General features: G+C 55.1%; 2 protein-coding genes across 4 annotated transcripts in view; both read left to right on the forward strand.

The window, feature by feature from the left end:
- Positions 1-827: 827 nt before the first annotated feature.
- Positions 828-6,372, forward strand: Mcrip2 (MAPK regulated corepressor interacting protein 2). Of its 3 annotated transcripts, none has more exons than XR_003377173.1 (5): positions 828-1,172; positions 4,146-4,284; positions 5,097-5,224; positions 5,674-5,775; positions 6,002-6,181. XR_003377173.1 is itself a non-coding variant. In XM_005349069.2 (5 exons), exons 1-5 carry the CDS (start codon positions 912-914, stop codon positions 6,070-6,072), a joined length of 483 nt encoding a protein of 160 aa, XP_005349126.1. In that variant the 5' UTR covers positions 828-911; the 3' UTR covers positions 6,073-6,372. The 3 variants fall into 3 exon arrangements, 1 of the variants encoding a protein (XP_005349126.1); XR_003377172.1 differs by having other exon boundaries at positions 4,146-4,280; positions 6,002-6,102; XM_005349069.2 differs by lacking the exon at positions 4,146-4,284 and having other exon boundaries at positions 828-963; positions 1,043-1,172; positions 6,002-6,372.
- Positions 6,373-8,556: 2,184 nt separating this feature from the next.
- Positions 8,557-11,590, forward strand: part of Wdr90 (WD repeat domain 90) — a 17,881-nt gene continuing 14,847 nt past the window's right edge. The window contains exons 1-9 of the mRNA XM_013347001.2: positions 8,557-8,832; positions 8,932-9,108; positions 9,194-9,302; positions 9,475-9,645; positions 9,862-9,976; positions 10,072-10,139; positions 10,486-10,580; positions 10,650-10,868; positions 11,236-11,304. Coding sequence (XP_013202455.1) covers positions 8,557-8,832; positions 8,932-9,108; positions 9,194-9,302; positions 9,475-9,645; positions 9,862-9,976; positions 10,072-10,139; positions 10,486-10,580; positions 10,650-10,868; positions 11,236-11,304 — 1,299 coding nt within the window. The remainder of the gene's footprint in view (positions 8,833-8,931; positions 9,109-9,193; positions 9,303-9,474; positions 9,646-9,861; positions 9,977-10,071; positions 10,140-10,485; positions 10,581-10,649; positions 10,869-11,235; positions 11,305-11,590) is intronic.

Genomic DNA, 11,590 nt, shown 5'->3' on the forward strand with positions numbered 1-11,590 from the left:
TGTAGACCAGGCTGGTCTCGAACTCACAGAGATCCACCTGCCTCTGCCTCCCGAGTGCTGGGATTAAAGGCGTGCGCCACCATCGCCCGGCTATGCTGGTGTTGGTTCTTCATTCCATCAAGGTATGCTGGAAAACCTTTCTATGACTCTCCCCACAGACCTGATGGAGATCTGGTTTCCAGCTTCCCTAGTCGTTGGGAAAGGGGCACCTCCAGGAAGGCTCAGGACGTAACCTGGAGGAGAGAGGTTAGTACTTTAGGATGGGATATCCCCTGAGTTCTATACCCTCCTGGTCTTCCCCTGACTCCCTGCAGGGCAGCCTTGATGTCCTTCTTGTCCACTGGAGAAAGTCACAGAAGTTCAAATGTACTTAAACACACCTCTCCTTTTAGACCATCCAGTCTAAGCAGACCCAAGACAACGGGGACCCCATCAATCCAGGCTTAGCCAAGCACTTGGCTGAGAGGCCTCAAATATACTCTTGACTTCAGGGTTTGCACAGGGTCTCCAGCTCAAAGAACCCAAGCACACAGAAGCCCCTCCCCTACTCGAAGAGCCTTCCTCCCCAGGAATCTCAGACACAGACAGACAGATACACACATACACGTGCGCGCTTGCTTGCTTCAGTGCTCCAATCTGGAGATGGCTTACAGTCTGGCGTACTCGTTGGTGAGTGCACCAGGCCCCTGGCTTGGCTCAAATCTAGTGGCTTGGCCAATTTTCTAAAGGGCTGGAAAGGCTACCCAGTGGGCGCGGTTCCTTTAAGGGCAGGGGGCGTGTATGGGTCGCTCCGCCCCTCCCCGTCTGTCGTCCGTCCTTAAAGGGGCCGTGCCCCAGGAGCCGCAGAGTGACGCTGGTGGAGGGTGCCTGCCTGATCTAGCCGCTGCCAGGGGCAGGCGGTACGGCGCACCATGTACACCATCACCAAGGGGCCCAGCAAGCTGGTCGCGCAGCGCCGCACAGGTGCGCAGGTTGGGCGGGCAGGCGGGACGTCCTGACCGCTGAGCCGCGGCGGCTGACGCGCCCTCCGCCCGGCCCGCAGGTCCCACGCAGCAGCAGGTAGAGAGCAGGCTCGGCGAGCTCCTGAAATGCCGGCAGCCCTTGCCGCCGACCGCGCTACACACGCGCGAGCAGCCCTCGGTGCAGCCTCAGGGACCCTGGCCCCTGGCAAGGTGAGCGGGCCGCCCGGCACGAGGGTGACCTTGGAGAAGGTTGCTGGGGACCACGCGTCCTGGCGGGCAGGGGGCGGGGCGCAAGCGGCTCGCGCGCTTCGACTCACTGGCCACTCGTGGGCCCACTGGCCAGCTGGCCTGCGTGGACCCTGGTGGCCACGTGGGGCCTTGCCGGCTTCCTGCCGGTCAAGGATCGCAGGTAACGAAGACCGAGGGACCTGGCGACCTTGGGCCGCTAACTTGGACCTCTTGGGAAGCGGTCGAGGTCAAAGTTGTGGAAAGTTGCCCAAGGCTCTAGCCCTCAAGGTCTTCAGGCCCTGTCCTTGCAGAAAAATGTTCCCCCTCCGCTGGCCTTATCAGAGTCCCTGCCCTTAACTGACATCCTGGGAGCACTGGAGCCCTCCTCCTCAGCAGGTGCCAGGACCTGTCAGACCCAACGTTTCCTGACTTTCCCAACCAGCAGTGTGCCCAGGGTCCCAGGGAAGCTCAAACCTGGCTACTTTGGATTTCAGCTACTGTGACCTGAAAGTGATCCCACTCCTTCAAGGCTGAACCTTATACTTCTTTGGCTTAATTTACTGTTTCCTGTGCCGGTAGACTTTGCTCCTGATCTCTGCAGCATGTAGGCTTTTGGGCTCAAGATTCTGGTATAGGTAGCATGTGACCAACTAAGGACCCTAGGCTCTCACAGGGACCCCAAGTTGAGGATAATCTGTAAGGAGGCCAAGAGTTAGACTAGACCCAGCTGGAGGGTCCATGTGATTGGATCTACCGCTCTTTTGTTGTTTTGTTTTATTTTTGGTTTTTTCGAGACAGGGTTTTTCTGTAGCTTTGGAGCCTGTCCTGGAACTAGCTCTTGTAGACCTGGCTGGCCTCCAACTCACAGAGATCCACCTGCCTCTACCTCCTGAGTGCTGGGATTAAAGGCTACCCCGCCCCGGGTCTACCACTCTTCTCTCTCAGCTCCTGGGCTTCAGATGCCACGGGTGGGAGACACCTGTGTGGACTGTGTTTGCTGTTCTGGTAGAGGTGAGGGCTTCCAGCTAGAGAGGCATAGTGGTGGCTCTGCTCCATTGTGAATGTTAAGTTCTCACCCAGAGGTCTGTCCTGGGGACAGGATGAGCCTGGGGGCTTCCTGATCACAGCTTATGTCCTCCTTGCCCTAGTCTCTGGGAGGACTCTGTGGTGGTGCAGGGGTGTGACCACAAAGTGGTCACCCAAGCAGGGAGCAGGAAGCTGGAGTAGCCTTGGTGACCAGCTCATCTCTTATCTGGGGAACCACCTTTTAAATCCTCGTTGTTGAGGGACAGCGAGGACAGGCGTGGTGTCCAGGAGTAGGACAAGATAGTGACATTCTCCACACTCGAAGTTGCAAGGGACACCCCACTGGCTATTTCATCTAAGCAGGAAGCTAAACTGGTATGGAGGCCTGGAGGCACCCGTCAGCTGCCAGCAGAACCCCTGGAGCCTGAGGGACATTGACTCCAAGAACTTCTGGGCTCCAGGAGCTGAGGAGACAGGGCAAGGTGTCCTTTCTATTTCCTCTAAGGTTGTTGGGTAACTGCCCCTTCCTGCTCCCTGATACTGTCCAGCTCCTATAGTGCTTCCACAAGTAAATCCACATCTAACCCTGTATCTTCTTTTTTTTTATTTTTCGAGACAGGGTTTCTCCGTAGTTTTTGGTTCCTGTCCTGGAACTAGCTCTTGTAGTCCAGGCTGGCCTCTAACTCACAGAGATCCGCCTGCCTCTGCCTCCTGAGTGCTGGGATTAAAGGCATGCGCCACCACTGCCCAGTACCCTGTATCTTCTTAAGGCCATCAAAATTGCCTCTGTCCACCACCGTCTTCCCAGTCTTGCCTTCCAGGGAGCCTCAGCTACTGTCTCTCTCTCTCTCTCTGGCCAGCTCTAGAAGGAAAGAACATGGGAGGCCCTGGTCATCCTTCTGCCGGCATGTAATAAAATCTCAAATCTTTCAACCCACTCATTATGCATGTTGCCCATAATGATGGCCAGGAGGTGGGGGCCTCTGACATAGTCTTTCTCCTGGCAAGAGACAGATGGAGAGACTCCAGATGAGATCATGTGATTGACCACCTGCCCCCCAGAAGCAGGTGGAGGAATGTTCAGGGAGCACTAGGCAGAAGAGAATTGGGGCTGAGGCAAAGTTATTAGCGCAGGGGACAGATACTGCTAAATCTTGAAATTGATCCTCTTCGTTGGGTGACACAGGCAGGAAGTTTCTTTTCCCAGACTGAAAAATGGGTGACCAGCCGGTCACCTTGAGGGGGTAGAAGAGTACACGAGAGGTCTGCAGGGCACCCCGGCCTGGCACTGCAGTCAGTGTCCCCAGGAGTGGTTACAGGTGCACTCTGGGACTGGTGCACTTTCCCCTACAGAGCCTTGTCTTACATAACTGTGGCCTCCAAGCAGGGGCGGGGAAGGGCTTAGCTTTGGGTTTGTAGTCCTTGCCCTCTGGGGCCCCATTGCAGCTCCAGGGTCACCAGCCTGCTCCTTTGCTATTCACAGCCTCTGGCTGGGATCTCCTTCATTTAAGAATCGGAGTAAGCCACAGCTAGGCGTGGTGGTCCACACCTACCTGCACCCTAGCCTCAGTGAGGCGTGGTAGTCCATGCTTACCCGTGTCCTGATACTTAGGGCCATTTCTGTAAGTCTAGACCCTGCTGCAACAAAACGAAAACATACATGTAAAAAGTACACATGTCCAGCCCTCATGCGTTCAAGTGTGAACCCTTTTGGGGTGTAGGTGGTTGCAGGCAAGGGGGGGACTTCCATTAAGAATGCCTTTATGCCCTCTGGTTCACCAAATGCTCAGGTACCCTATGCGTCTAGGAGGAGTCCTGCCTCCCTGTGGTCCCCACCTGCACATCTAAGATTTTCTGTAGCCGCCAGACCCTGCCAGCCCTGGGGCTGGCAGGACCCTGTGCCCCTCAAGAACCTCCTCTTTATTTTAGTGCCCCTCTCACCTGAGGAGGAACCCAGAGCGGCGTGGGCCACCTGAGCCCAAGAAGGCGAGCAGGCATACCGGGACCGCGAGTGCCTGGCGGAGTGGCGGGTGCAGCCCAGGACTCCGGCTCCCACCTCCTGCTGTAGGTGCGGCCCCATTCTCCCCATGGCCCCATCCCAGGCTTCATGAGCACAGGGCTTGGCCAGTTGCCACCAGCCAGCCAACTGCGATGGCACATTCCTGCCCTAACCTGGGCCTGCATGGCTGGGCTGGGCTCAGCTGCCCCTCCTCCCTGAATGTAGAAATGTAGAATGCAGCACAGGGCTATGTGGGGGACAGCTCACTCAAGTTGTCCCTTTTTTCTAGCCTTGAGGAGTGGGCCAGGCTTAAGGTCGTGTTGTTCTCACTCAGAGACCGCCCTCCCCAGCATTCTGTGCTCACCTCCCTGGGGCCTGGGGGCAGCCAGGGAGAGGGAAGGGCAAATGCTGACCCCTCCTTGTTCAATTTGTTTTCCAACAGTGGGGGTGTCATTGCAGTAACTGGGTCTGTGGGGCATCTCTAGAAGAAGGGGGTGTCTGTGCCTGGTGGGTGAGGATGGGCTAGAGTTTTGATTAGGCAGAGGTTGGAGCCACGCCCCTGGAAGCCTGCCTGGCTGGGAGTTTGGGAATGTGGAGGAGTACTCTGTGGGACCCTGCCAGAGGTCTGGATAGAGGGCTGAGGTGTCTTCTGACTTACAGTCACTCAGCCTTCCCTGGGTGCAGAGCGACAGGTGTGAGCTGAGCTGGAGAAGGCTCAGAGTCTGCAGCGAAGGGCAGCTGCTGTGTGGTTAAGGAAGGGTCTAGTTTGGGTCTGTGCCTGTGCAGGTGCAGTGGGTATGTGCTGAAGCTGCTCTTGAACTCTTCAGAGTCGTTTCTGGAGCTGGCTGTGCCGACTGTATCTCTCTCTTACCCTCCCACAGTCCAGGGCCGAGGCTTGTGTTCAATCGAGTGAATGGCCGGCGGCCCCTCACCACATCTCCATCCCTCGAGGGAGCCCAAGAGACCTACACACTGGCCCACGAGGAGAACGTCCGATTTGTGTCCGAAGGTAGTAAGGGACCGGGGGTATGGCTCAGGCCACAGAATCCCAGTAGTGTGGCCCTGGCTCTGCCCTGTCCTTCCCCACTATAGCCTGCCTCTTAGCAGCCCAAGGGCCGGACTTTTCTTTTACAAGACAGTTTTTTTTTTTAAGATTTATTTGTTTGTTTATTTATTTATTGTGTATACAACATTCAGCTTCCAGAAGAGGGCGCCAAATCTCATTACAGATGGTTGTGAGCCATCATGTGGTTGCTGGGAATTGAACTCAGGACCTCTGGAAAAGCAGCCAGTGCTCTTCACCACCAAGCCATCCCTCCAGCCCCCCGGACTTCTCTTTGGCTTTCTACCTGGTCATGTCCATTCCTCAAGCTGGGCTGGCATCCAAGGTGGCCACCAGGTTCTGGGGTGGTAGGGATACCAGGGGCCTGGTTCATTCTAACTGTCCTTCCCCCACAGCCTGGCAGCAGGTAGAGCGACAGCTGGATGGCGACCCTGCCGATGAGAGCGGCCCACGGCCTGTGCAGTATGCAGAGAACACTCCTGATCCCCGGCTGCAGAGTGAGCCTTCCCCCACGCCCTGTATCCCCACAAGTCTCCTGATCTCGACCTCTCCACCAGGTTCTAGCCCTAGCGGGTTGGGGAGGGAAGACTTGGGCCAGACTCCCCCATTTTCCATCGAGTGCTATGCTTGGGATCCATGGTAGAAGCTGTGGTCGGCTGGAGGGCAGAGGTACTGGCCGGCTTAGAAAACAGCACCACTGCCCAGCCTTTCTTCTACCCACAGACTTTGTACCTATTGACCTGGATGAGTGGTGGGCACAACAGTTCCTGGCTAGGATCACCAACTGTTCCTAACACCTGTCCAGGAAGGAATGCTGCCATAGTGGACCCTTTGCCCAAAGAGGACCATGGTGCGCTAGTCCACCTTGTGGCCTGGCTGGGTACCGGCCACACCTGAAGTGCCAACATTTGGACTTTTGCACCTGTCGTTCCTTTGGCTTGGCTGTCTCAAGCTGCCAGAGCCAGAGGCAAAACCTGTCTAACCTCAGTCCTGCTTACTGTGCCCAGGGACCAGCCCCTGGGGCTAGCAGGGAAGAGTCCAGGCTAATAAAGTTGAAAAACTGCCCATGAGAGTCTGTGCCTGGGGAACCCAGGGGGATGTGTGTTGGGTCGTGTGTCTGCTTCTCTCGTTCTCAGCCTCAGACTCTGTGATGCTCAGAATTGGACTCAGGCTTTATCATGTGAAGTCTGTGTTCTACTGGTGACCTACATTCCCAGCCTTCTGCTTACCGCTACTGCTTCCTCTTCCTTTTTTTTTTCTTTTCTTTTCTTTTTTTGGTTTTGTTTTGTTTTTCAAGACAAGTTTCTCTGTAGCTTCGGAACCTATCCTGGAACTCACTCTGTAGACCAGGCTGGCCTCGAACTCACAGAGATCCACCGCCTCTGCCTCCCGAGTGGGGTTAAAGTGTGCCACCACCACTATGCTTTTTTGTTTGTTCTTCCTCCTCCTCCTCCTTCTTCTTTGTGAAACAGGGTCTCAATATGTAATCTAAAGACATGTGCCACCCGTCTAAAAGTTTTGATCCTCTTGCCTCCCCAATAGCTGGGATTATAGACTGGGTGTCAGCATCCCCTTGTAATCCCATCTCTTTACCCTTGGGAGTAAGTAGCAAGAGTTACAGCTTTGTCCAGCTCTTCTTTGTTTTGTTTGTTTTTATTCTTGATATAGATGGCTGGCCTGGAACTCACAACTGCTGGGATTAAAGGCATGCCCCATCATGCTGGGCTTAACCAGAGTGATGGGGCCCTTGACCAGCTCACTTTGGAAGTATGTAGACCCAAGCTATCCCATCTGACTCTACTACCTCTTTTTGGCAATTGATAGACCCCAAAATCAGACCCTAAGAGTCTGACTGAGGCCTCAGGAAGACTGGGTCAAGCCTCACACTGGCTTGGCCGGTACAGACTGCACTAGGGCACAAGGATTCTAAAAAGGAAGAAATAGTGCTTTATTGTAAGGTGAATCCTAGGGGTGGTTCCCTAGCCAGGTTCCTGACACAGGGTTAATTAACCCTTAAGGAGTAGGCTAGGGCATGTCTCCACTTAGAGTTCACTCACTTTTTTTTTAAATAATTTTTTTAAATTTATTTATTATGTATACAATGTTCTCTCTCCGTTTATGCCCGCAGGCTAGAAGAGGGCACCAGACCCCATTACAGATCGCTGTGAGCCACCATGTGGTTGCTGGGAATTGAACTCAGGACCTTTGAAAGAACAGGCAATGCTCTTAACCGCTGAGCCATCTCTCCAGCCCTCACTCACTTTTTTAAATAATTTTTTTTTGGTTTTTCGAGACAGGGTTTCTCTGTGGCTTTGGAGCCTGTCCTGGAACTAGCTCTGTAGACCAGGCTGGACTTGAACTTACAGAGATCCGCCTGCCTCTGCCTCCCGAGTGCTGGGATTAAAGGCGTGCGCCACCATCACCCGGCTTAAATAATATTTTTTTTGTGTGTGTGCATTTGTTTGAAGGTACCAGATCCCCTGGGACTGGAGTTAGACAGTTGTGAGCTGCTGTGTGGGTGCTGGGAATTGAACCCCGCTCCTGCGGAAGAGCAGCCAGTGCTCTTAGCTGGCTGAGCCATTCCTCCAGTCCTAGAGGACATTTTTACACAGGGACTGAACTGGACCGGGACCCTAGCCCTAGACTGCAGGTCCTGCCTCCTCCTCTCTCAGGTCTGTAGGCCTGGCTGTGGGATATTGTGAAAGATATCTCAGGGGTCTTTGTGTATGCGGTGAACCTGTGCTGACTGTGCTTGTTTGGCATCCTAGCCTCAGTGGGCGCTGGTAACTTGTTTTCCTGAAGTAGGGAGACCCAGAGTAACTGGATCAGGTGCCTTCAGAGGGTTGGAAGGCAGAGATGAGGCCCCGCCTGGGTGGACCGTGGATATGGTCAGGCCTCAGTATAACCTCTCCTACTCCCACAAAGGAAAAAAGGTTCAGCCCCTCAAACATGGGAGGCCTCAAAGAGGGTTGGCGACCACCCATACGTCGTAGCACAGCTGCCGGTGACCTGGGTGGCTGGGCGTGGCTACAGGCCCAAGCAGGAAGCGACAGCAGTGGAAGTGGCCAGGGAGAGCCCAGAGAAGCCTGGGAACATTCAAGAGGGCGGGGTGTTGAGGGGGGCTGCTAGGCAACCGGGTGCCACGCAACCACGGGAGTTTCTGTGCGTCGCCTTGGCGGAAGTGACGCGACGTTGCCAGGTGGCTGTTGCTAGGCGCCGTGATGCGTGTCTTGCGTAGGACAACGTCAGCTGAGGCGGGAAGCGCGAGCTGCAGCGCCATGGCTGGCGGTAGCGGTGCGCGCCTGGCGCGTTGTCGTCTGGTCTCGCGTCCCGGGAGTCCCGGGTCCGAGGTTCCCCCTGCGTCACTGACTATTCGTCGCGCGGAAGCCCGTCCCGCGGGCGGAGGCGAAGGGGCGCGGCGCGCTGCCCAAGACCGGTGGTCAGGCGGCGTTCCTTCTGCAGCCTGGCAGCACCCTTTTCTCAACGTATTCAAACACTTCAGGGTGGATGAGTGGAAACGGTCCAGCAAAGAGGGAGATGTGGCCGTGGTGACGGTACGGGCCGGAGGCCTTCCTGCTCCTGAGAAATCTTCCGGTGGGCACTCTTGAGTATCCCCCAGCTTTGCGCTGTTCACAGCTCCTCTCTCTTTGTAGGACAAGGTCCTGAAGAGCGCCGTGTATCGCATCCGTGGATCGGTCTCTGCCAGCAACTACATCCAACTGCCTCGAACCAGCACCCAGTCTCTGGGGCTGACTGGGCGGTACCTGTATGTGCTTTTCCGGCCCCTGCCTACCAAGCACTTTGTCATCCACCTGGACGTGTCCACCGAGGTGCTCAGCCTGGAAGGACGGCTGTGTGTTTGATGCTGCCTATTCCCTCGTAATCTCCATCTAATGACCTCACTCTGCCTCACAGGACGGCCAGGTCATCCGTGTGTCTTTCTCCAACCTCTTTAAGGAGTTCAAGTCCTCTGCCACATGGCTTCAGTTCCCCTTTGTCTTCGAGACTAAGACGCCCAGAAGAGGTAGTGACACCTGGTTCAGGAGGGACAGCTTGAAGGCCTAGAACGGGATGGCACAGGCCCGGTTGGGTTTGTATGTGGCCCTGAGGACTGCTGGGGTCTGGGGCTGAGAGGGTTGCAACTATGGAAATGGGGAAACAAAACGATAGGTGTTGACCTTGCACCTGTTATACAGACCTGGCAGGGGTAGCGCCTCCTAATGCCCGCTGGACCTGCCTGCAGCTGGACCTGCGTGACATTCTGATGTTCTACCTGAGCCGGCACTATGGCCACCTTAAGAGCATCAGGCTATGTGCCAGCCTGCTAGTCAGAAACCTCTACACCAGTGATGTGTGCTTTGACCCCGGTAAGGCCCACACTTCATGCCCAATCCTAGTCAGAAGGCTGGAACCCTCCCCTGGCAGATCAGAGCCACACACCAATGCCCCCAGTTCTAGAAAAAGCATTGGGGTGAGCTGGTGGCCCAACAGTATACTAGCAGATGCCTGGGTTTGCAACTTGTCTGGGATGGGAAGGGATAGGACAAACTCCCCTTGATCTAGAACAGCCCTGACCATTGTAGCTGTCACTGTCACTGAGGCCCGGCGTGCAAAGTTGCCTGTCAACCCTGTGCCTCGAGAAATGGCCTTCCCAGTGCCCAAAGGGGAGAGCTGGCATGACCATTACATCCACGTTCGGTGAGCAGTTCTGAACCTCATGGTGGTGAGGGGCCAGGTTGTTCTTCAGTCCCCAGATACTGATTTTGCCTCTGCCTGTGTTTGCCACCCATGAGGTTTCCAAGCGATGGCTCAAAAGTGCCTTATGAGCAGGTTGAGAAGAGGCATTCCCCTCCAGAGACAGGTAAGCTTGTGACATTACAGGGTGCATACGTTGGTGGGAACAGGGTCAGGGATCCTGAGAAGGGTCAGTAGTGTGGAGACAATAGCTGGTGTGTGCCTGGCACAGAGAAGGGCCTAGCCAATGATCGTCTGAGCTTCTAGAACCACTTTTAAAATCTGTGCAAGTGGCATCTGATTCCCAGGCTTTCCATCTGGGAGGGGAGCTGCAGGGTCTTGGGTAGAGCAATGGCAGCGCTTGTGGTGTGGTGTCTATAGAATGGGTGAGGGAAGCCACCTTTTCCGCCCTGTACCTTTGCTGACCTCTGGCTACTCCTCTCTGACTCTTTACTCTGTTGTGGTCTTCCTAGGGCATGTGTCACGGTGCCTGTCTCATCCAAAGGTCTTTGGCAAACCTTTACAGAGCAGTAGGTCCCCCGTGGTCCAGATATCTAGTCCCATCTTGGTGAGTGCACTTGGGAAAGGGCTAGGGAGTGGTGGCCCTAGGGTGCTGATGGCACACGTTCTGCTACAGCCCTGCAAGGTCCCCTCAGCACCCAGACTCCTTCCAGATGTCAGCCTGACCTACAAACATCCAGAGGTCTCCAGTGTCGCTGCCTCCAGCATCCCAGGCCAACATCCTTCGTCCTGGGATGAGACCACTGATGCACACACAGTGGGCGGTGGCAGACATGTGCTGGCCAACAAATCATCTGGGGTGCCCATGGCTCTTGAGGACCTTGGCTCCTGTAAGGTGAGTTCCCAGCTGAAGGCTTTTGGGCATTAGTGAGATGAGGTGCTGGCCAGCCTGAGACCCTGAGCTGTATTCACAGTGGACGGGCCTCTAATCCTTCCTGCATTGAGCAAGAGACCTTGTAGATGAATACAGAAGGGTTTGTTCTTGTTGCCAGCTCTAAGGGTCACCCCAGATAGTCTGTCACGGGATAGGACATGACATTTATGGAGGCTTTACCACTGCAGCCAGAAGATGACTGCTAACAGGAGCCCCACCCCACCCCCACCCTGTACCCAAGCTTTTCCTTTAGAGGTAGCACAGGTGAGGGCATTTGCAGGGGCTGGAGTGTCTTCCTCAAATCTCAGTTTTCATTTTCCTATTTCAGCTCTTCCTCCCAGACCCAGTCCTGAGGCTCAAGGGAGTCATCGGTTTTGGGGGTCACAGCACCCAATGGGTGAGGCTTTGACGCAGTTTCTAGGCCGGTTCTCAGTGGGTGGCACGAGTGAGTTGTTGGAAAGAACAGATTTCTAGTCCTGTCTTGGGCACTTTCTTCCCTACGGTCCTTAAGAGGCCCTGCCCTGCCCACATCTGCCCATTCTTGTATGGGCAAATGTGAGTCAGGTCATGGGTACCCCTATTAACTTGGCAAGGTCTGACAGGCAGTGGCTGGGTCAAAGGGCTCCCAAGGACCCAATAGCTCTGGGTTACATCTTTTTTTTTTAACTTTTTTTTTTTTTTTT

Source organism: Microtus ochrogaster, chromosome 7 (genome assembly GCF_000317375.1).
Source record: "Microtus ochrogaster isolate Prairie Vole_2 chromosome 7, MicOch1.0, whole genome shotgun sequence".
Classification (NCBI taxonomy): domain Eukaryota; kingdom Metazoa; phylum Chordata; class Mammalia; order Rodentia; family Cricetidae; genus Microtus; species Microtus ochrogaster.